General features: G+C 50.7%; 2 protein-coding genes across 3 annotated transcripts; both read right to left on the minus strand.

The window, feature by feature from the left end:
- Nucleotides 1-454: 454 nt before the first annotated feature.
- On the minus strand, nt 455-16,590 carry MBD3 (methyl-CpG binding domain protein 3). 2 transcript variants are annotated; one of them, XM_057424573.1, is made up of 8 exons: nt 16,484-16,590; nt 12,170-12,226; nt 10,162-10,321; nt 7,428-7,565; nt 5,248-5,338; nt 4,778-4,955; nt 3,476-3,673; nt 455-1,650 (listed from the first exon to the last, which is right to left on the minus strand). In XM_057424573.1, the coding sequence occupies exons 1-7, from the start codon at nt 16,495-16,497 to the stop codon at nt 3,481-3,483; spliced, it is 831 nt and encodes a 276-aa protein (XP_057280556.1). In that variant the 5' UTR covers nt 16,498-16,590; the 3' UTR covers nt 455-1,650; nt 3,476-3,480. The 2 variants fall into 2 exon arrangements, with proteins under 2 accessions (XP_057280556.1, XP_057280557.1); XM_057424574.1 differs by lacking the exon at nt 12,170-12,226.
- Nucleotides 16,591-19,592: 3,002 nt separating this feature from the next.
- Nucleotides 19,593-23,509, minus strand: LOC130607464 (cytochrome b-c1 complex subunit 10). The gene is made up of 3 exons (XM_057424575.1): nt 23,409-23,509; nt 21,294-21,428; nt 19,593-19,855 (listed from the first exon to the last, which is right to left on the minus strand). Exons 1-2 carry the CDS (start codon nt 23,456-23,458, stop codon nt 21,308-21,310), a joined length of 171 nt encoding a protein of 56 aa, XP_057280558.1. The 5' UTR covers nt 23,459-23,509; the 3' UTR covers nt 19,593-19,855; nt 21,294-21,307.
- Nucleotides 23,510-23,534: the final 25 nt, after the last annotated feature.

Below are 23,534 nucleotides of genomic sequence, written 5' to 3' on the forward strand. Positions count from 1 at the left end.
GAGCTTAAACCTATTCCAATCACTAAGCTGAGCTACTCCCAGAGGTCATTACTTTCCAGGCAATTCCCCTGGTCCCCTGCTATCGCTGCTAACCATTCTTACATGATAAAGGCTCTGGGAGCTACTTTCTTCCCCAAGTTTGGGGATACCAACAACTTGTACAATTGTTCAGTGGCACAACATTTAACCCACCACTTTATACCACACTGTCAGCTGAAATGTCCATGCATGAATCATGCAATGGATACCCCAAGACTAAAATAACTTTTGTAACCAGTCAATGCATTCTCCGAGCTATAAACTCGCATCTTTGTCCCTTCTCCCTATCCTCCCTCCCCAGATAAACCCATTTTTAGCCACAAGTTACCCCAATATGCTCACAGATGTACTAAAAGAGACTGAGGAATCAATCAAGGTACCCATGGTGAAGCCAAATACTTATAAACACATTAAGGCAGGTTTCACATCATTTCATTTTTGGACACAAAATGCTGGTCACTTCACTGCACATGCAAATAAGAAAGATTTAATACTTAATAAAAAGCTTTAAATTCGTTTTCAGATATCAATTATAGAAAAATCAACCTTTTTCCTTTCTTGTTTTAAAAGAGGTCAGAACATTACTGCACACGAAAGCAGATGTGTAGACACACCTATTGAAATGGATCCCCTTCCCTCTGCACACACAGGAACGGAGGTGGGGGTTCTTGGCACCAGAAAAGAAAGGAGGAAGTTTTCCTCACTGTCAGTCAGAAATGAGTCATTCTCCCATTCCAAGCTGAGAAGTTCCTTCTGACTGGACTTAAACCAAAGCAAAATACACCTCAGAGTGGGTATATTCATCTCCAAAACTCTATGCAGCTATGCCTGGACGTACACACAACTCCGTATCAAAAACGGGCACAGGAGTGCATTGAGCGTGATGCTGGAGCCAACTACAAAAACAACTGCCATTGATGTAAGACCAATTCCTCAAGTGTATCTTCCCCTACTAAACAAAACCTCGGCTGGAAGAGACACTGGCAGGTCATCTCCAAGACCACACGTCCAAGACCAATATGGTCTTGCGAGGAAAAGGAAGTTCAATGGCCTGAATTGACACATGGAATGACAATCCACAACACAAAACGACCTCCCTAAAGTCAGTTACAAACAGGTAGCCTACAGCAGAGTAGCCAAGGAGTGAAACAGCATCTCCTCTCACTTGTGTTAGAGAGCAAATGGTTTCTATGGGTCTTTGTTAAAGGTACTTGGATAGAAAAGCTTAAAAATGTATCACCTATCACTGACTGACCCACCAAAAAAAATTAAAATAATAAAAAAGAAAAAAAAAAACCATAAAATTTGGTTCCTGGAATTTTACCTCCCACCATTTTATATTCCTTTATTCCCTCCCACTTTTGCATTCCTGATTACCCTACCCCTTCACAAAAAGGAGGGGGAACGGAGTTTAGTCAAGTTCCATCTTCAAAACTACCCAGCAATCACTGAGCCATCAGCTTCTCAACGTCTCCTGATGTGGACATCAAAATGCTCCTTGGTACAGTTGGGTTGGTGGTGCAATGGACTCGGCAGACACCCTTGGCTTTGTAAATAGTTGTGCTGACCCTGCTGATAGGGTTTATACTGGGAATTCTTGCATGGAACTCCCTAGGAGAAAAAAAACAACAAGATCTTGTGAGTCAATGAGAACTTTTTGTATCTTTATAGCAAGTGAGCCCTTAAAAGCATAAAGGAGCATTGCCATAACACATCCATTTCTTTATCTCCTGTTTTTCACCTTCAGCAGACAGTTTGTTCTGGCTCCTTGCTGTTGCCAGACCTTTGTAGTAGGAAGGAATGCAAGATACTCACTGTCCAAATAAGCTACTGTTAGGGTGACGGTGAAACAGGAGAACAGAGAGAGCCCAGATATAGGACAGCGTCTCCCAAAGGCCAAACAGATTTCACATTACAATCAACCTTGCAGCCTGAAGGATTGCTTAACATAAATCACTTTTTGCTACCTGAAATACAGCTGCTGCTCCCTACAAAGGGGATTTTCCTTTCTTCCTTTTCCCCTTCCACATTCTTGACTCTGCCCTCACGGGCTCTGGAGGGTACATGACAAAGCACCCAGGGTATTAGCTATCCCAGTTCACTGACAGAACACTGTCTGGCTTTAGGCTAAAACTTAGTATGAGCAGGACTTAAAATCAGTGAATTCTGTTTTCACCTCACTGATGATACATACAGTGCTCGTGGGGTTACAAAGGAACACAGCAAGGAAAAACTGCTTCATAGCACGGTGCACTGACAGAGAATCCCAGCCTGGGTTGGGTTGGAAGGGACCTTAAAGTTCACCCAGTTCCAACCCCCTACCACAGGCAGGGACCCCTTCCACTGGAGCAGCTTGCTCCAAGCCCCTGTGTCCAACCTGCCCTTGAACACTGCCAGGGATGGGGCAGCCACAGCTTCTCTGGGCACCCTGTGCCAGCGCCTCAGCACCCTCCCAGGGAAGAGCTTCTGCCTAAGAGCTCATCTCAATCCCCTCTCTATCAGCTGTCCTACCTAGTGCAACGTACAGGGGAACTTCTGTTGGTGTGTCTTGACCTGGCCTTACACATCTGCTTCTTTCTGCATTGCTACACGTGCACTATTCAGAGCTATTCTGGCTTACAAGACAATGAACCAAAATTTCTAGTTGCACCTTTAAAAGGTTCCATTGCACAAACGAAAGCCAGAGCTACGCCTGAAGACAAGAAGCAAGCCCTTTGTGATACTTTTAAGGGATGCATAATACAAAAGCATGTTTCAGTGTAACAGCAGCAACTGCAGGATTCACGATCTTACACTTCTCAGCTGTTTCCAGGTGTTGAAGGTGTATGCTTCCTCTTTTACTTTCAGTTTACCAATTCTCACCACATAAGAAGTTTTTTTAGCCTCTTCCCTCTTTGGATACTTGCTTTTGGTCAGCTTGATTTTTCCTAACTTTCTACAACCACTCCTCAAAAACCTTCCACAAAGATGCTCCCTAATGCAGCCTGAATGAAAACAAGTCCTAAAAATGCAAAAGTGAGAGAAAAAGGCAGGCGAGGGGAGAGACAGACTCTGTCCTTTCTGCCCACCCTGCCTAACAAAGGAAGTAACACATAAATAGGGGGCAAATTGACATCACAAGGCAAATGTTTAGGAAACCAATCCATTTTCAAGGCAGAATCCTTCCAGTGCTTACATACACATCCTGGTTACGCATTCAGCACACCTGACGCAGGCAGAAGGCCCAGAACACCCCATGTGCACTCACCAGACATTACACACACATGGAAATACTTCATTTTGCTACCTGAAGGCATGACTACTACACCTTTAAAAGTGCATGCTAAAGAGCAAAGATGTGTACATTTATACCAAATATATACCAAGATTCCTCCTGAAGGCATTTCTGCTCTCAGTGAAGTACAGTTTAAGGTAAGAAAGGATGCTGGCACATTACCTGGACTATACATTCTCCATCTCCTGGTCATGGTCCTGCTCCTCCTCCTCCTCTTCCTCTTCTCCTTCTTCCTCCCCTCCTTCTTTCTCTGAAGGAGCTTCCCCATCTCTTGCTATTTCTTCCACATGTGCAAGCATGTCAGCCATCAGGGCTTCCTCCAGCCTCTTTCGCACCTGCTGCACCAGTTCCTCTTGTTTCCTACCCCAAATGAATGAACACCGACATCAATCCTCAAAGCTGCCTCCTTCCAGGGAAAGGAAGTTTAAATCCCTCATACATGAAGCTGGGCAGACAAGACCATGTTTAATTCAGGCTGAAGTCTGCATAACCTAGCAGCTGACTCAAGACTTCCAATTCCTAGTAGTGATATTAATTGAAACAAGAAGAAGTCAGCCTACCCTGCTCAGATTGCCAAAAATGAGACTGGAGAAGGTTAAGTTTCCAACCATTTCAATCTTTTCTTGTTCTTTTTCCTTGTGAGTCACAACCTTATATTTTACAGCTCCTTTTCTGTCAAAGTCATAGAGAAGGGAAGAAGTGATCGACAATCAGTGGCTCACAGGACTCACATTTCATCTCGGCCACAGGACATCATGACCAGACCATTTTTCCTGGTCATTCTTGTATAAATCAAGCACTACAATAAAGTCACCCTTTAATTCAAGATTTATCAGTCCAACAGTTAAAAGTCCTATCTTTAAACACTGTTAGTGTACGCACAGTAGGATGCTCTCAGGTTAGTCTCTTTGGTACATGCAGTCCTCCACTGAGCTTAAAGCTTAATTTGACCATTCTTGATTTAGTGATAGAATTCATTACTGAAAGCAAGCTACACCTAAGTAAACTGCATCCTTATTTGCTGCCACTGCAGCAGTTAAGCACTCTTATTTGGTCTTGTGCTGACACAGAGCAAGGTGAAGAGAATCCAATTGCAGTATTAAGGCTTTCTCTGACTCCTTTGCTTAGAAGTGCCTTAATCAAGATTACTCCAATTGAGACACCTTCTTCAATAAAAGGATACATGTCTAAACAAATACGAACCTCAAACCTCAGAGGAACTGAGCATGGTCAAAATAAAGGCCTATAATTACATGCCTGTAGGAACCATCCTCGTGTGACAGTTTTTAACTCCTCTAATAAAGCGGCCTTCACATCCATTCAGCAAGCCACAGTGCTCCAGCAGACTTTAAAACTTGTCATTGGAAAAAAACTCACAAAAAGAACACCCAAAAAACCCCAAACCCAAAGAAAAGGCACTGTTTCACCACAAGAAACCTTATTCCAAGACAGTTAGGTCTATACCTAATATCTTCATCTGTCACCATAAATGCTTTGCAAAGGGGCTGTGAGGTGTTTAGCCAGACTCCAGGATTCTTCTCTACAGCTGCAGACAGCTGGCCAGTGATGGGCATAGTGCTGGTGTGCAGAGCACTAGCTATGGCAGAGAGGAGGGTTTCATCAGTGCATCCGGGTCCAACCCCTGCAAAGGGGAGGGAAAGTGATAATCAACACTGCACAAGACAAAGAACAGCAAATCAGGACAAGGGGTGGTATTTAAATAGTAATGGCAAAGCAGGTACTGTCATTTAGCAAGCTAAGGAAACAACATCTTGGTCTTAAACACTTCTAACAGCACCTGTACAGCCCTCTCCAAGGCAGTTTAAACCAGCAGCACTGCTGAGTGCTGGGGAACAAGGTCAACCTCAATACCTTCACATCACCGCTGCCTGGTATCAAAATGCCACCCCTGGAGTGAAGGACAGACTGATTACCTTGTAAACCTTTTGGCAGGTCCATTGTTTTCACCAGCTCCTCTGCAATGTCAAAAGCATTCAGTCCACTTAATTTCTTCTCCCAGAAGAGCTGACATCAAAGAAAGCGTTTATTGGCACAGAGCAGAAATGGAATTGACAACTACACCAAGCAACTGCTTCCTATCAAGAGAGGGAAGAGCACTGCTGCAGACAATTCCCTATTGGATTTGCTATGGAAGGGGTCTGCCACAGGGAACAAGCCTCACTGCCAGTCCCACAACAACTCTCTGGCCTGGTGTAGTGCCTTGAGAGAGACTTTCTCTTCCTCCAGGAACTGTCAATATCTAAGTGCCACTGAGCCCACAGTACTTTTCCAATTACCAGCTCCCAAGGAGGGAAGGGGCAGTCAGAGCCAAAACCCAGAGGCTGGAGTTTCAAAGAGGTGAAGTTTAAGCCAGCACTGCTTTCCAATTCGGAAGAAACATCTGGAGCCTGCTGACCAGGGGTTAAAATGTACTGCAGTCCAGCCAAGCAGTTGAAAGCTGTAATTTAACAGGCTCTTAGATGTATCACGCAGAGAAAGATGCAAGCAAGAAAGAGCAAGTCTGCCCTATTCTATGCTATATAATAAATACATAAACCAATGTGTGTGTGTGTATTTCACATACAGTATATACATATTTACTTAATATAAACACACACACACATAAAAACCTCTAAAGGACTTTCTCAGAGAATAGATTCCAATGTTGTCCTGAAAAAGAGAAAGGATTACACAAGGAAAGCACAAGCAGAACCGAGGAAGCTGCATTACAACAAGTAGTAACACGAGGAGCAAAACTACACAGGTTAGACTATAACAGCTCTGGGCAATAGGGCTGATGTCTGCTAACAGATTGCATTCACATGTCCACCTGTACTCACAGATCAATCTCTTCCCCACCAGGGACACAAATCTCTTTTGCATATCAACATCGTATCCTGAACGTCCTCTTTTATTGGCTTAACAAGCCAAGGGGTTTATAGGAATAGCAGCAGCACTGAATACACATGCTCTGCTTCCTTAGGAAGCCATGCTAAAATCCCACCAACCTGTTCCAACACCAACCAACCCCAACCACCCAACTCTATTTCAAACAGCATCTCTCTCACACTTGAGAAAGGTAAGGTTTAAGTCTGCAGAAAAGGTTTCCAATACAAGAGGACAGTAGCTTATGGGGTATTTTTAATACCCTGTACTGAAATCACTTCCCTTCTTGGAATGTTACCTTTTAATTCCACTAGACCTGCAAGAGTTTAAAATGATAACTGATACCAATGACAGCATCTGGACACACTAGTGAAGCTGAACGTCTCATTTCCAAATGTTACAGAGATGGACTCAATACAGCAAAGGATTTGTAGGATCCCTGATGTGAACTCTGCTGGGGCTCTCCTGTCAGCTGCAGGTAATGAGAACGAAATGGGAATGCCTGCCAAAGGCTGCTTTGAACGGGTACATCTCATTTGACCAGCGCCCAAATTCAAAGCCACCCTTGTCCTAAGCACACTTCTTTACATCCTTTCACTAGATTAAATGAAGCTGAAAGATTTCCTTTCATTTTGGTGTATTCACTTGGTTGCAAACACACAGGATGGCAAGAAAACCACTTTGATTTTGTATTAACAATGGCATTCCAAGTGAATTTATGATCTTATGCATACAGGAGTTAGCTACTATACTAATGATACACACATCTGAGAAGAAGGCCCATGCGGGGGGTACAATCCCTTGTCCTACATCACAGACACCACATTGTCTGTGGTCTGTACAGGAAAAGGGATTTCTTGAAACAGTGATTCTCATTCCAATGCAAGTGGCCTCTGAAATGGTTCCAAGGTCTGCCAAAATTTGGAGATAAGACTTCATTTCAGCATTAAAGGAAACGAAGGCTTAACTACAACAGAGCAAAGGTTGGGGTCTACTTACAGAACACAGTGCAGACAGCATATTAAATACAGATTGGAAATGGGTTTTGTTCTGATTTTAAAAGCTGCTAGCACTGTATTATTGTTTCTGAAACATCAGAGACCTCAAATCACAGCAGACTACGTGTTCAGCATCACCAAGTTAAAGTGATTTATTCCAGGCCCCTTTCAGCACCCAAACCAGGACTTCCTTAGTTCTGGAGAAGAAGCTGCTAAACCACAAGCCTTACCTGCCGGGGCTGGTCCACAGCTTTCTGAGGATCACTCTTCACCTTGTTGCTGGGATGGTTTGTGATCTTTGTGACAGGCTGTTTGAAGATGGAGGCGGTCTGTCTGACAGGCAGGGCTGTGTTCAAGTCAGGCTTGCCCTATAAATTTCAAGCAAAATGAAGGGAAAAGCCCACAAAAAGAAGGATTTTCAATTTGCTAAAATGCTGCTCCAGCCATGAGGTGTGCAGCAGGGAAGACAAGAGCGCATGGACTTCAAAACTGGCACGATCTCAAGCTATATGAGTTCAACTGCTAAAAACGTGTAACTGCACTCAAATCTTGCCTTAGACCTATAGAAATTAAAGTTCTCCACTCTTTCACACTCTATTTAACACCCCAGCATCCTCTCTAAAGCGGTGGTTACAAAGCAGATGTTGATTCCCTTTTTACAAGGGGTTCCATGGAAAAGATGAGGGGTGATGGGCTCAAGTTACTCCTAGAGAGATTCCGACTGGGCACAAGAGGAAAAAGCCTTTCACCACGAGAGCAGCCAGGCAGTGGAATCATCTCCCCAAGGAAGTCATGCACTCTCCAGCACTGGGCACTGTTAAGATTTGGCTGGACAGGGTGCTGGGATGTCTAGTCTAGGTCATGCCTGGCCTTGAAGGCTGGTCCGGATGACCCTTGAGGTCCCTTCCAACCTGGGATCCTGTGATTAGTTTATACCCATTGGTTTTGTACCCATCTGGACAGGATTTAGGAGTCAGAAGACCAAGCTTGCACTTTGACAAGCCACTAAACCAACAGATTTGGACATAATATTAAGAAGAAAAACTAAGTGGGGTTTCGAAACCCTTTTGTGAATTCAGAAACCATTCTAAACCACTCTGCTTCAACCCAGTTGTGGATGCCACTGAACAAACCAATACAGCTGAAACCTCGATCGCTTTTTTTTACCTTCTTAACCAGACTCGGTTTCCAAACAGAGCCCATAACCATCAAATTTTCACCATCTGACTGCATTTTACATTAGTGAAAACACAGGAACACCGTTCCTCGCTCCAAGATCTAACATGCAAGTCTTGAAAATGGCTGCAGGACACACTTTGTTCTCGGGGATGCAGACACCGCGTCTGCTCAACATATTTATTCATGAGATGTAGAAGAGATGTATCCAGGCCAAATATAATTCTGAACCATCTGTGTGCTAATTCACTTAGAAGCCAATGACAACCACTGGTACATTGACTAGAAGGACTGGGCAGAATTTTAACCTATGAGATGTGTGTGAGCTGCTGGTCTCCGCAGCAAGGCGTGCTATTGCCCAAGTGGCACCCCAGCACTGTAAATGCTCCAATCACTCCGATGATGATGACTCTTGCCTGGTTGACATACATAGAAAGCATTCTGCTCTTGCCCACAGCTCATGGTTAGGTGCACAGACACAAGCTTTTGGATTCTGAAAAGCTTTTGGTGTACAGTGAAGCTACCCAAGAATAACTTGACCCAGTCTATCCAGACCAGCACTTATACTGGTAGTCTTGACTAAACCTGCAGCAGAATTACCACGTGCCAAACACAGGCTCTTGTTTTGCTCTACAAACAGGCCTTGCCATCCTCTTGCCTCTTTAGCTTTTTGCCCCCCTCCTTAGATCAATTCCAAAGCCGAGATACCAGCATGGCCTATGACTGCTCTAAGGAGGGCCTCATCCTCTAAGGATGCCTCCTCATCCCTGCTGCCCCATGCCACTCTTCTCTCTTCCCCAAAACCAAATGGCAGAGCAGAGCAGAGCAGAGGGGCTGCACAGCCACAGGAGTCAGCTGGAGATCTGGGGCTCTGGGGAAGAGCGTGCTGGATCTTCTCCAGAGAGGAGATCTCACACTCCAGGGTGAAGAGAGAAAGATGCCAGCCTTCTCTCCAGACCTTCTGTACAGGAGATTTAGGAGTACCACAGTATTCTTGCGTGGCATCACCCTGGTGTCCTGGGTTCAGCAGCAGCAGTCATTTTTCTCCTTCTACTGGAGCTGGTGCAGTGCTGTGTTTTCAACTTCAGCCTGATAACAACGCTGATAACAACCCAATGGTTTTAGCTGTTGCTACGTAATGCTTACTCCAAGGACTTCTCAGTCTCATGCGCTGCCAGTGAGGAGGGGCACAGGAAGTCTGGACAAAGCAGAGACAGGATACCTGACCCAAATTAGCCAAAGGGGTATTCCATCCCACAGCATGTCATGCTCAGGAGAGAAACAGGGGGGAGTTACCCAGAAGTCCCAGATCACTGCTCGGGTGGTGAGCAATTGTAATTGTGCATCACTTGCGTTTACTGCTTTCTTTTCCTTTTCCCCTTTTGGTTTTATATCCTCTCCCCTTGTTATTCCCCTTCTCATTATTATTAGTGGTGGTAGCAGCAGGGGGTTTGTGTTATACCTTAGCTACTGAACTGCTCCTATCTCAACCCATGGAATTTATATCTCCTCCCCATCCCTCTGGGAGATGGGGGGGGGGGAAGAAAGGGGGAAGTGAGCAAGTGGCTGCATGGTTTTGAGTTACCGGCTGGACTTAAACCAGGACACCTGAAGGCTGAGTGAACTGCAGTACCTGTCCAGCTCCCCATAACAGAGATGTTCTCTCATACAACCCCAGCTCCACACATGAATTCCAAACCAGAATCACAGATATTGTTCTGAGAGGCAGCCTGGCCACTACGACAGCAGATGGAAAAGGGGAAACCTGCCATGGCATCACACTCTTACTTTGGCTTGGTTGGAACAGTCATAGCGCATCCTCTGCCTGTTCTTGTTCATTTTATTCATCAGCATTTTTCCTGTGCGGAAATCAAAGGTGCCCAGGTCCATGGAGCTGCCCAGGTAACGCGCCAGCTGCGGCTTGCTCCGGAACTTCTTACCACTTGGGCTGAGGAAACACAGGAGAGAAAGACGAAGGGGAATGAAAACCCTCTGCACTTCACCCCCTCGCTCGCTGCAGGGCCGGACAGGCAAGTTTTATTCCATGTGCTGAACTGCTAGAATGAAGCTCACGTTTAACTCTACATGGATAGCCTTGCTTTCCTGTTAACTCCTCCTCATGGTTACTGTGGAAGAGACAAATTAAGTGCAGACCACGTTAAAACGGTTTTTGTACATAAAGAAGATCCAGACCAGGTATAAAGGAACATAGCATAATTCACACCACAACCAGTAGGGCAGATACAGGCACAGAAGTACATACCACTGCTGTCTCAAACAATAAATGCATTTTCAAGCAGGATTTCTTCTCCCAAGGGTGTTGTATATGACTGGGATCACAGTCATCTCCTTGGGCTCCTTCCCCCCACCCCTTCCCCCTTGAATAGCACAATCAGGTTTGATTACAAGGCTTTGGTACCATTTGGAAGACATCAGGATTGCACAGTAGTAAGGAGAAAGAAAAGCTAATTAGAGACAAGCTGCAAAATAAAGAATGACAAAGCTTAAGTGATGCAAAGATAAAGGGCAAAACCTTGGCGAACTGTCCATTAACTGCAAAACAGAAGGGAGATTCTTTTCAGACACCTGGTTTCACATGAAGGACTGCACTCTGGGAAGCAGGCACAGATTACTCCAGCTCCTTGCTGCGTCCTGGTTGGTTTTCAGTAACATAACCTAACCTTCTGCACTACCCCAATAAGCACTGCTAGCTAAACACTCTTAATGCATAAGGCAAAAGTAAGTCACTGTGCTGTGACTATACAGACAATAAGCACAATGTAGCTCTCCCTAGGAAAGCGGTGGACTCCCCAAACACTGGACACTTAAGATTTGGCTGGAGTCACAGAAAGCTCTGGGGCGATGTTATAACAACACCTAAAGGTGTTCCAGTACCTGAAGGGGCTGCAGGAAACCTGGAGAGGGGCTTGGGACAAGGGCCTGGAGGGACAGGCCAAGGGGAATGGCTTGAACCTGCCCCAGGGGAGACTGAGATGAGCTCTTAGGCAGAAGCTCTTCCCTGGGAGGGTGCTGAGGCGCTGGCACAGGGTGCCCAGAGAAGCTGTGGCTGCCCCATCCCTGGCAGTGTTCAAGGCCAGGTTGGACACAGGGGCTTGGAGCAAGCTGCTCCAGTGGAAGGGGTCCCTGCCCGTGGCAGGGGTTGGAGCTGGAGGAGCTTTAAGGTCCCTTCCAACCCAAACTAGGCTGAGCTTCTATGGAATGCACAGTTAACCACATGGGGAAATAATCCATCTTTAGAGGGTAGGGGGAAGGGGAGGAAACACTTCATCACTGGATATTCCTCAGCTGGACCAGTTCACTGTGGAGCTGCACCAACACTCAGGCCAGCAGACAACAGAGAGAGGAGCAATCACTGGACAGTAACAGAGCCTGGGTCCAGACTCAAATGTGAATCCACTTGAACAAATGTGAATGGAGTTATATGCCTCAAGCCAGAAAGAGGAATAACCAGCTACAGCAGCTTTTAGGCTAGACCCATCACTGCTGTCAGTGAAGCCAAGAAGAGAAACTCCTGCTACATGAAGAATATGACACTGCTTCCTCTGCTAAGATCTGCAGCTCCAGTTTACGGTTTAGTGTCTAGTAATTGTTAAACCAATCCATTACAATAAACGGTGCGTTCAAAAGCTCAGTGTAACTTCCAGAACAAGAGCCAGACACACTCAGAGACAGGATTTGAAATGAACACAGCCCTTCAGCTTTTCTGTTTAGTGTGTGCTCTAGGAAGCTGGCAAAGGATCTGAAAAGATGCTCAAAATGTCTAAAATAAACCCACCTGAAGTGACTCAGAGTCCTGTCTCTTCCTGGGGAAGCTTGGCCCAAAGGAAAAGCACTGAAATGTTCAGAAGAAAAACTTTTATTGTGATTATGGCTTGAATAAAAGGCAACACCATACCCCAAGCTCCTCTGGAACAACAGCAGGGCAGGGAACAAAGCTACAACCCAAAGCCATCAGTGAACCCCAAGAGAAAGGAAGTGGTTGGAGCGCTCTGGAGCTCCTGGGGTACCCCCGGCAGGAGCAGGCTTGGGGGGACACAGCCATAGAGGGCATCACGGACACCTGAGATGGTCAAAGTCAGGCTGGGGAAAGGAGTGGGGAGCAGCCAAAGGTGAGCAGTGGCACTGCCTGCTGCACGTCACGACGCACAGGACCAGCAAACCAGCATTTATGAACATGCTTATGTGCCCTTTAAATGTCATAAATCCATCGGGTTTATCTCCTTCCACTCCAGAGCAAAAGCTCTGCTTTGCACTTCTGGGTTCATGCACAAAGACTCTGAAGAGAGCCAGAAGAGCTCCAAAGCTGTAAACCCCAACCTCTTCCAAACCCCACCACTGGCACCGATACCGTGAGCACACTGCGCTTGGCTCCTGCGTTCAGGTCTTTCCCACTTCACCCTGGTAGGAGGAGCAAGGCAACTGCAAAGCTGCACACACTTTTCCATGCTCCTAGCACCAACAAAAGGGACCCAAAGAAGCCCAAGGAGAAGCACGACCAAACGCAAGCCCCCCCTCCCTTGTTATCCAGGCTTTATGGGGGCTCAGATGAAGCTGAATGCGTGGCGGCCTCTTGCCAGGTGCCTGCTGCTCTCCATGTGCAGCTCACCCTTTGTTTCCTGCTTGAAAGTCTTAAGGAGCCCAGGCCCTCTCCCCTCCTCCCTCATTACACAAAGTCTCCTCCCCTCCACTCTCCCCATTTCGCCTACAGAGGATCTGCACAACTTAGAAAGCAAGAGACAAAAGGCAACACAAACCCACTCTGAACAAACCCAGACATCGCCTGCCTGCTAAAGAAATGGAGACAGGGACAGAAAGGGCGATGAAGAACACGTGCCCAAAGCCTCACTGCCTCGGTGGATGGGTAACAAACAGAATGCAAACTGTTTCTTCCCCACTCTGTTTCAGTTGTGATCCCTCTTTCGTGCTGCTGGGAGCCTCGCAGCCTCCCTCCACTGCACTTCTCTCCCCAGGTCTGCTCCAGGCAAAGCCGGGCACCCCAACACCGTGATGTGATCCCTGGGACACCACATGCACTGGCAGTGCCCTCCCTCACAGCATCTTCCCGTTATCCCTGGCTGCATCTGCATCACGTCCTACCCCACACCCCAGCAACTTACTACATGATCTTCGGGGTCCCTTCTAACCTAAACCATCCTATGAACTTGGCTATCCCAGGGCAGGCTAGCACAGACATACAGCTGCCATCCACGCACAGAAAAAGCACCGGTGTGAACAAGCAGAACCAGGTGAGTTCTCCAGCTGCGACAACCCAGCCCACATCTGCACAGCAGCATCTCCCCATCCCTCCATAAATCACAGAATCAACCTGGCTGGAAAAGAGCTTTAAGAGCACCCAGTCCAACCATCCCCATCAGTGCCAAGGCCACCACTGCCCCATGGCACTGAGGCCTCGTCTCCACGGGGTGTGAGGACTTGCAGGGATGGTGACTGCAGCCCTGCCCTGGGCAGCCTGTTCCAATGCCTGAGCACCCTCTGGGGCAGGAATTGTTCCTCAGCTCCATCTAAACCTCCCAAACGTGTGCCCGTGGCTCCGCACAGAGCAGCCTTGGGGAACTGAGCTGGCCACTGCCACCACCCTCATCCCAAGCGATGCTCACGGAGGCCCCGCACTTAAGGGGTTGTTTTGTTCAGGGCTTGGAGCTCTGACCACACACACACACACACACACACAAAAACCCAACCCAAAAGTCCCCAACAGAACAAAACACAAGATCCCTCAAACTTCCAGGCCCCTAAAGAAGCACCCAAGCAGCAATCCCAGAACAGGAATGAGCCCAGACCTCACCAGCCCTGTTCATAAGGCTCATCTCAACCACCATTGCAGCTCCCCTGGGGAAGCTGGGGGTCAATCATCACAACCTACAAAAAGCAAGGGAGGGCTCAGTAAAAGCACTCTCCTCCACAGTTAGAAACATCCCTGGGGGTGAAGGGGTGTTAAAAACCTCTTCAGCTTTCTACAGAGGTGCTGGGGAGGTAAGAAAGTCACAACAAAATAAGCTTCACCCAAGAGAGCTGGTTAAGCCTTCCAGAACAGCCGTGTCAATGGCTCCTGGGAGCAGAGATCCCGAACTTCTCAGACACTTGGTCAGCAGAAAAAACGCAGTGAATCCTCCTTCCCCCAGGTGAGGACACGGAGTTTGAAGGAGCCTTTGTCACCAAAACGCTCTCAAAGCCCACATAAACCCTCCTGGGTTTGCCAACCCAGGCAGACAAGGGCACGCACTCCAGTTAAAAGCATTTCTGCACTGGCGAGCAGGAGGTTCCAGCACTGATTCTACGAGCCCAAACATTTGCCAAAACAATGGTTTGGCAAAGCAGGCACTGCCACCCCAGCACCTCGGCTCTGCCTTAACCCTCAGCGCTGGTGACTGCACATAGGAGCACTTCAAACCACGCGTGTAATTCCCCACACACACTTACTGCACCCGCACAGCCAAACCATGCACAGACTGGACACGGAAACTGCAGAGGGGTTCAGGAACTGCCACACGCGTGCTGCCACACTCTGTTGCCCACCAACAGCCCACTCTGCTGTTGGCTGCAACAGCAACCAAAAAGGAACTCGGCAGGGATCCCTGTCCACACTGGAATAAAGGCAAGACCCATAACTTCGGAATGAAAAAATGCTCCTTATCCGCTCCCCCCTCTTTTTTATGGTCAGCTCTGAACCCACAACCTTACAACTTTATGGATGTGGAGCGAGTCCAGAGGAGGCCATGGAGATGCTGCGAGGGCTGGAGCAGCTCTGCTCTGGAGCCAGGCTGAGAGAGCTGGGCTGGGGCAGCCTGGAGAAGAGAAGGCTCCTGAATGGGAGATCTGAGAGCAGCTCCAGTGCCTAAAGGGGCTGCAGGAAACCTGGAGAGGGGCTTGGGACAAGGGATGTAGGGACAGGCCAAGGGGAATGGCTTGAACCTGCCAGAGGGGAGACTGAGATGAGCTCTTAGGCAGAAGCTCTTCCCTGGGAGGGTGCTGAGGCGCTGGCACAGGGTGCCCAGAGAAGCTGTGGCTGCCCCATCCCTGGCAGTGCTCAAGGCCAGGTTGGACACAGGGGCTTGGAGCAAGCTGCTCCAGTGGAAGGGGTCCCTGCCCGTGGCAGGGCTTGGAGCTGGAGGAGCTTTAAGGTCCCTTCCAACCCAACCCATTCCATTCTATTCCACATTCTTGGATAACCCAGGGACCTTTCCAGCGCTGTTGTGTCTCCAGCAGGTCTTTCCTCCTCCCAAGCTGCAGCGGTGAAGCTGCACCTCCAGCCTCCCGCTCTCGAGGCTGGCATTCGGTGCTCACCCCGGGCACAGGAAGCTATGCCCAGAACCACGCTCTAAGGAATGAAACCCACACGTGCAGCTGACTGCACACATTCACACCTGGATCAATCCTGCTGCCCTCTGCCAGCTTCCCAACAGCCCCACGCTTCACACTTCGCCTCACGGGTGCACTGAGGCTGCCTCTCCCGTGTGCAGGATGGGTGCATACGGCCCACCTACAGCCATGAGACATAGGCTGATGTTAATGAAATCCTCCTGGCAGAGCCAGCTCCGCAGCCATGCTCCCCTTTAGCAGCGATACTCAGAGGAGCCGGCATCCCTGCGCTCCCATCTGTAGCATCAGGCACTGCCAGGCAAATGCGCCCTGCTCCATCCTACCCCAGATTCACGGCGTGGCTTGGGGTGGAAGGGACCTTAAAGCTCATCCAGTGCCACGGGCAGGGACCCCTTCCACTGGAGCAGCTCCGAGCCCCTGTGTCCACCCTGGCCTTGAGCAGTGCCAGGGATGGGGCAGCCGCGGCTCCTCCGAGCACCCTGCGCCCGGCTCCCTCCTTCACCTGCACACGCACAGCAGCAGCCGAGCCCCGAGGAGGCTCCAACCGCTCCCGGCCTCACGGAGCCCGCTCTGCCCCCACCGAGCACAAACCGCGCCGGAGGCACGAGGGGGGCTCCACCGCCCGCCCCACAGCGCCCCCCGCGCCGCGGGCACCGAGGCGATGGCGGCACCGAACCCCCCCCCCCCCCCATTCACCACCCGCTCCCCCCCGGTACCGACCCCGCCGGGCCCGCCCGAGCGCTCCCACCTCTTCCGTTCCATCGCGGCCCGGGCCCGCTCCCGCCGGCTCTTCCGGCCGCCGCGCTCTCCTCCCGCCGACTGCTGTTCCGCGCTCCCACCGTTCCCTCCCTCCCCGCCCCCTCGGGCTCGGTTCGGTTCTATTCGGTTCTATTCGGTTCTATTCGGCTCTACCCGGCCCGCTCCCGCCGGGCCCCAGCACCGCTCCGAGCCCTCCTCCTCCGCCGCCCCCTCCTCCTCCGCCGCCGCCTCCTCCACGCTCCGCTCCGCCCGCCCCCGCGGCCCCGTGCCCGCCCTCCCCATCGCCGCTTATCGCTGCCGCCGGATCCCTCCGCAAGGATATAGTCCCTCCCCGCCGCCCCGCTTGGCGGGAGCCGCGCTTATCCGGTGTCTTCCCCGCCGCAGCTCTCCCGGGGACACAACGGAGCGGGAGCGGGAGCGGCGCCGGCGCCATCCCCGAACCGGCCCCGTGCAGGGAGAGGGGAAACTTGGCTGTGGAGGGAGCAGCTCCAGTGCCTGAAGGGGCTGCAGGAAACCTGGAGAGGGGCTTGGGACAAGGGATGTAAGGACAGGCCAAGGGGAATGGCTTGAACCTGCCCGAGGGGAGACTGAGATGAGCTCTTGGGCAGAAGCTCTTCCCTGGGAGGGTGCTGAGGCGCTGGCACAGGGTGCCCAGAGAAGCTGTGGCTGCCCCATCCCTGGCAGTGTTCAAGGCCAGGTTGGACACAGGGGCTTGGAGCAAGCTGCTCCAGTGGAAGGGGTCCCTGCCCGTGGCATTGGATGAGCTTTAAGGTCCCTTCCAACCCAACCCAGGCTGGGGTTCTCTGATCTTTGATTTCCAAGGCTCTGTGCACTTGCCTCCCACTGTCCCCTCCAGTGGAACTCACCAGGATCTGAAGTTTCTTCTCCTCTGTTGCGTCCTTGTCTTTTCACTGATTAGTTCATGTAATGGATGTGACATTTGGTGGGCTCATTCTGAACAATAATCAACTGCTAGAAAAGAGGCAATGCCAGGATATTGAAAACCAGAGGGATCACTGATCACACCTGAACAGTAATTATTTGAGCAGAAATTTGCCCAAGAATCATAGAATGACTTGTGCTGGGAGCTGCTCTGAGGTCTCCCCTTCAGGAGCCTTCTCTTCTCCAGGCTGCCCCAGCCCAGCTCTCTCAGCCTGGCTCCAGAGCAGAGCTGCTCCAGCCCTCGCAGCATCTCCGTGGCCTCCTCTGGCCTCACTCCATCACCTCCACGTCCCTCTTGTGCTGCTGCCCCAGAGCTGGGTCAGGGCTGCGGGGGGGGGGGGGTCTCTGCAGAGGATGCAGAAGATATTTCCAATAGAGTATTTCTGGAGTCCTTCTGCTCTCCTGGAAGGAGAAATATCAGGAATTACAGGGTAATCCTATGGTTAGAGACATCGTTGGGAATGCTGCAGAAAACACAAGCAGCTCCACAATCCCTGAAGGCCAAGTCCACGTTTCTCACAGTGCCTGCAAATACTGAATATGGTTTTCTCCTTTAAACACCTTCTGATCTCACGTGCTGCACACAGTGCTCTCACTGGGGCGTAGCTAAAGGTAACCCCAGTCTGAGCAGCAGACTGACAACAAGGAGCCTTGGGCAAGTGGGCAACACAGGCAGAGCAAGTTTGAGCCCTTCTGAAGGGCTCCCTCATCTGCAGGAGCAGAGGGAGCAAGCCCAGACTTGGTGGTGTCTGAAGGCAGCAGCAGCAGCACATTCTGCCCGTCCTGTCTGGACACGTTCAACAGGTACGAGCAGAGGCTCCAACTGTTCCAGGTCAGAGCTTCCAGTCCTGATGAGGTGTGAGATCAGGCTGGCATCGTGTCCCCTTTCAGGGTGAAAACAGATCAATACCAATACCTCTGTGCCCAGCGCAAGGCTGCTGTCAAACCCACATTCTCAGTATTCCAAGGCACAGCAGCTTTGGCCTTTTGGGAGTCAACCAGGAATTCAGGAGCGCTGCTGGAGCGAGGCAGCGGGAGAGATGGAGGCAACAGCACGGTCATCCCTGCATACCATAAGCTTCTGCCCTGTTCTGTTGGATGTAGCAGGGTAGCAAAGAGTGTTTTGTATGTGATTATGTTCCCTGTCCCCCCCCAGTTCGTTATCAGTGGTGATGCCAAAGCAATGCTTAAGCAATTACTCTGTTCAGGAAATAGCTGAAGCATCCTGCATAGTGCCACCGTTTGGGCAGGGATTACAACAGCTTTCCATACAAATACCACTCGGAAGCCTTCAGCCCTGCAGCACAACTGCTGCAACACAGCTTCTTCCCTTAAGAGGTTGGACCATTTCTTGATAGCCCAAAATGATAACACGGTGAAATCTGGCCCTAAACAGAGAGAAAACAGTGATACTGCTCTTACACAAAGGTTTTGTGTTTCTTGCACTTCTTTTCTCTATCAGCTGAAGGTGTTTTCACCTCAAGGGCTCTGTTTCGTCAGCAGTTTACGGTGATGAATTGTCCTGGTGGTGTGCCCCTGTAATGCCAGCTGGGGTTAAACCATGACACAAATACAATGAGATGCATGAAGTACAGATAGATTCTTTCCCTACTCAAACCCCACATTAAGAAAGTGACCAAGCAGCTCTTTAAACCACTTGTACATGAAAAGCCCCTCAGGGTTTGCAGACTGCCTGCCTTGAGCCCCTAGGTTAAACCAAGTTGGTCTTCAGGCAGGACCCACTGCTTTAAAATGATGTGTGCCCCACCAGGCAGTTTGATGGTAAAAGGATGCAAAACCTTGCTTGAAACTAAGTACCATAAAACACTGCAATATTGGCTATGAAAAGCTAACTGCATGCATGAGTCCAAAGTGCTACTGATGTGGGAATGATTAGCTTAAAATGAAGACGTAACTAAGAACAGTTCAAGAGCTACAGCAGTATGAGGAGCGAGGAGCAAAAACTACCCACAAACAGAGGCTCATCCAACCCAGCATCCCCTGCTTGATGGCTGAGGAATGGGTATAGATGAAAGGCAAACGCTCCTCCTTAGGACACACATCCAAACAAGCTGAAGACATAACCCCAACAAGGAGTCCAGCCTAAAGAACGTGGCCTGAGAAGGGAACACGCAAGCAAAAAAAGGGCAAAACTGTAAGTCACTTGGTTTATTTTGTCCATCAGGTTTATGAACTCCTCCCATGACAACACGAGCTGCTGTGACAGTGATGAGTGGAAGAGCACGAGGCAGGCTGGCCAGTGGAGTTAGACGTGTTCCCAACCAAGTGGTCAGAACTGCTCATGGGAGAGGAGGACACCGGGACCTGTTGCAGAATCCTTACTGGGCATTTCGAGTTCACCTCGAAGCAGGGTCTCAGCGGATGGACGGCTCCAAAACACTATCCAGCAATACATTTCCTACAATAAACACAAAGCAAGTCATTAAGCAGTGCTTCCTACAGCAGCCACCACCACAGACACACTTCAAAAGCCTCCAGTATCCAGGTAGGAAGTTTCTGTTGCAGAAGCTGGTACAGGCAGAGCAGAAGGCAGGCAGGCCTACAGGCTCTTTGGAAGGAATCACAGACCACCAAAGCAACGGCCTCCTCCTCTGCTCCTCCCCAGATGATTTCTGCACAATGACACCTCAAAGCTCTTGCTTCAACACAAAGAACATCGCTGTTGTCTCAGGAACAAATCCATGTTCCTATTACTGCCTAAAACAACTTTAAAGTAATGCAAGGTCACTTCACTGCCTCTACGTAACATGAGAGCTTTTCCACTGACCTGTGGGGACACCCACAAGATGCACTTGTACATGTTTACAGTCAGAGCATCCCAGCCTGGTTTGGGTTGGAAGGGACCTTAACGCTCACCCAGCTCCAACCCCTGCCACGGGCAGGGACCCCTTCCACTAGAGCAGCTTGCTCCAAGCCCCTGTGTCCAACCTGCCCTTGAACACTGCCAGGGATGGGGCAGCCACAGCTTCTCTGGGCACCCTGTGCCAGCGCCTCAGCACCCTCACAGGGAAGAGCTTCTGCCTAAGATCTAACCTGAGCTTCCCGTTTCAGTTTGAACCCATCACCCCTTGTCCTGTCGCTGCAGTCCCTGATGAAGAGCCCCTCTCCAGCATCCTTGTAGCCCCCTTCAGACACTGGAAGCTGCTCTGAGGTCTCCACGCAGCTTCTCTTCTCCAGGCTGAACAGCCCCAATGTTCTCAGCCTGGCTCCATGCAGGAGCTGCTCCAGCCCCCGAGCATCCTCGTGGCCTCCTCTGGACTTGCTCCACCAGCTCCATGTCCTTGTGCTGAGCACACCAGCACTGCACCCAGTGCTGCAAGTGGGGTCTCACAAAAGCAGAGGGGCAGAGTCAGATTCAGAACAACACATCTCATACGCAATTAAAGAAGGAAATGAAAATCACTCGAGAAAGCCAATTTTCCAATGAATTTCTCGTAGAGTAACAAGCCCTGAACATTCACTTTACATTTAATGAGAGATACAAGGAGCAGAAAGGAGTCTGAAGTCACCTAGCAACAGAAAAAGTCAGGAGTTTGAAGCCATTCTGCCTCGGAACGCTCCTCAGTTCAGCATCAACAACTTCATTTGACTTCGCAAGCACTACACCAGGTTGGGAAGAATCCACCACTTGTACAATATTCACTTGAAAATTAGATTTGGGTTCAGATTTCATCCTCCTGGCGCTCTGGGAAGCCCCAGACAGAAAGGGAAAAAGTCCTGAACACTCAAATTGAGCGTATTAGTACCTGACTGTGCCCTGGCCAGACCGGGCTCATCAAGTGTCACACCAAGCCCACGCTACTATTCCAGCTAAGAGAAGCACCACCAGCACTTACCATTAGAGGGAAGCTTAGTCTTCAGTTTTATACTTGCCACCGATGTAGGGAACATATTGAAGGACCAGCTTCCAGTCTGTGCCCCATATTACACCGATACCAGCCACACTACCCCACGTCACGAGGGTGGGAGTCCTAAGGAAGACACACACACATAATGCTGCTGGTAAACAACATTAATTCTCCACTGTGAAAGGTCTGACAAATGCTAAGGCACCTGGGGGAGTCCTCTGAATAAAAGGGAAAAGCCTGGCAGGAATCTTGGAGAATCTCATAAAGCATCAGACCCCAACCCAGTCAAGAGAAAAGCTTGATGTGATTTCATGTAAGAAGAGCATTACCAAGACAGGAAAAGATGCATGGATTTCTTTAACCATTGCACTGCAATAGCTCACGATGGCTTTATCCGAGCCTGCAGGCTACGTTGTTTGCCCTCACACAACCCTGCAAAGCGGCACTCGCTGGCGCTGCAGCATTTACAGACCCACAGCCTGGGTTGGGTTGAAGGGACCTTAAAGCTCCTCCAGATCCAACCCCTGCCACGGGCAGGGACCTCTTCCACTGGAGCTTGCTCCAAGCCCCTGTGTCCAACCTGCCCTTGAACACTGCCAGGGATGGGGCACCCACAGCTTCTCAGGGCACCCTGTGCCAGCGCCTCAGCACCCTCCCAGGGAAGAGCTTCTGCCTTATCTCCAACCTGAACTTCCCCTGTTCCAGTCTGAACCCATCACCCCTTGTCCTATCGCTCCAGTCCCTGATGCAGATCCCTCTCCACCATCCTTGTAGCCCCCTTCAGACACTGGGAACTGCTCTGAGGTCTCCATGCAGCTTCTCTTCAACAGCCCCAATGTTCCCAGCCTGGCTCCCTGCAGGAGCTGCTCCAGCCCCTGCTCATCCCCGTGTTCCTCACAGCCCTGGGTCCCCCGAACACACCGAACCACGGCGAGGCAGCACCGACCCCCCCTCAACCCCCCTCTTCAAACCCAGCCGGGCCTCGCACTGACCAGACCCACGGGACAAGGCCGAGGCGCACGGAACCGCCTCGGGAAGCCCCTCAGGCTCCTGGAGCGCCCGAACCCGAGCCCTGACCCGAGCCCGAGTTCGAACCCGGACCCCAACGTGAATCCGATCCCGCACCTGAACCCGAGCTCAAACCCAAACCTGAGCTCGAACCTGATCCCGAGCCCAAACCCGAGCCCGAACCCCCGATCCTGAACCCGGACCCGAATCCGAGCCCGAACCCGGACCCAAGCCCGAACCCCCGAGCCCGCACCTGGACCCGAACTCGAGCCCGAACCCGGACCCGCAACCGAACCCCCGAGCCGCACCCGAGCCCCAGGCCAAACCCGAACCCAAACCCAACCCCAACCCGAACCCAAACCTAACCCGAACCCAACCCCAACCCAAACCCGCACCCGAACCTAATCCGAACCCAACCCCAACCCCAACCCGAACCTAACCCGCACCTGAACCCAACCCCAACCCAACCCAACCCGAACCTAACCCGAACCCAACCCGCACCCGAACCCAACCCCAACCCGAACCGCACCCAAACCTAACCCCAACCCCAACCCGAACCGCACCCGAACCCACCCCAAACCGCACCCGAACCCGAACCCAACCTCAACCCCAACCCGAACCCAACCTCAATCCGAACCCGAACCTAACCCGAACCCGAACCCAACCCTAACCTAACCCGAACCGAACCCGAACTGAACCCGAACCGAACCCGAACCCAACCCAACCCCAACCCGAACCTAACCCGCACCCGAACCCAATCCCATCCGAACCCACCCCGAACCCAACCCCAACCCCAACCCAACCCCAACCCAACCCGAACCCGAACCTAACCCGAACCCAACCCGAACCCGAACCTAACCCGAACCCGAACCCAACCCGAACCTAACCCGAACCCAACCCGAACCCGAACCTAACCCGAACCCGAACCTAACCCGAACCCGAACCCAACCCGAACCTAACCCGAACCCAACCCGAACTCAACCCGAACCCAACCCAACCCCAAACCCCAACCCCAACCCAACGCAACGCAACCCAACCCAACCCAACCCAACCCAACCCAACCCCAACCCGAACCCGAACCGCCCCCGCCCTCACCAGGTCTGCAGGAGCTGGGCGTAGCGCGGCCCGAGCACCTTGGCCAGCATAGCGCCGACAGCACGGCCTCAAAGTCACCCCCACTGCGCATGAGCAAGCCGCGGGGGCCTTCGTGAGGCAGCGCCG

This window comes from Pezoporus wallicus, unplaced genomic scaffold (assembly GCF_028554395.1).
Source record: "Pezoporus wallicus isolate ANWC-B61680 ecotype Strahan unplaced genomic scaffold, APGP_CSIRO_Pwel_v1 contig_8376, whole genome shotgun sequence".
NCBI lineage: Eukaryota > Metazoa > Chordata > Aves > Psittaciformes > Psittacidae > Pezoporus > Pezoporus wallicus.

Bases quoted from the DNA above. Each gene is read 5' to 3' on its own strand.
- MBD3 (XM_057424573.1), bottom strand. The intron at 7,566-10,161 runs GTAAGAGTGTGA...TGAAATTTATAG, and splicing joins ACTGTTCCAACCAAGCCAAA to GGCAAGCCTGACTTGAACAC. The intron at 3,674-4,777 runs GTATAGACCTAA...CATTTGGGGTAG, and splicing joins GTGACAGATGAAGATATTAG to GAAACAAGAGGAACTGGTGC.
- LOC130607464 (XM_057424575.1), bottom strand. From the start codon at position 23,458: ATGCTGGCCAAGGTGCTCGGGCCGCGCTACGCCCAGCTCCTGCAGACC. The intron at 21,429-23,408 runs GTGAGGGCGGGG...TGTCTTCCTTAG, and splicing joins GCCCAGCTCCTGCAGACCTG to GACTCCCACCCTCGTGACGT.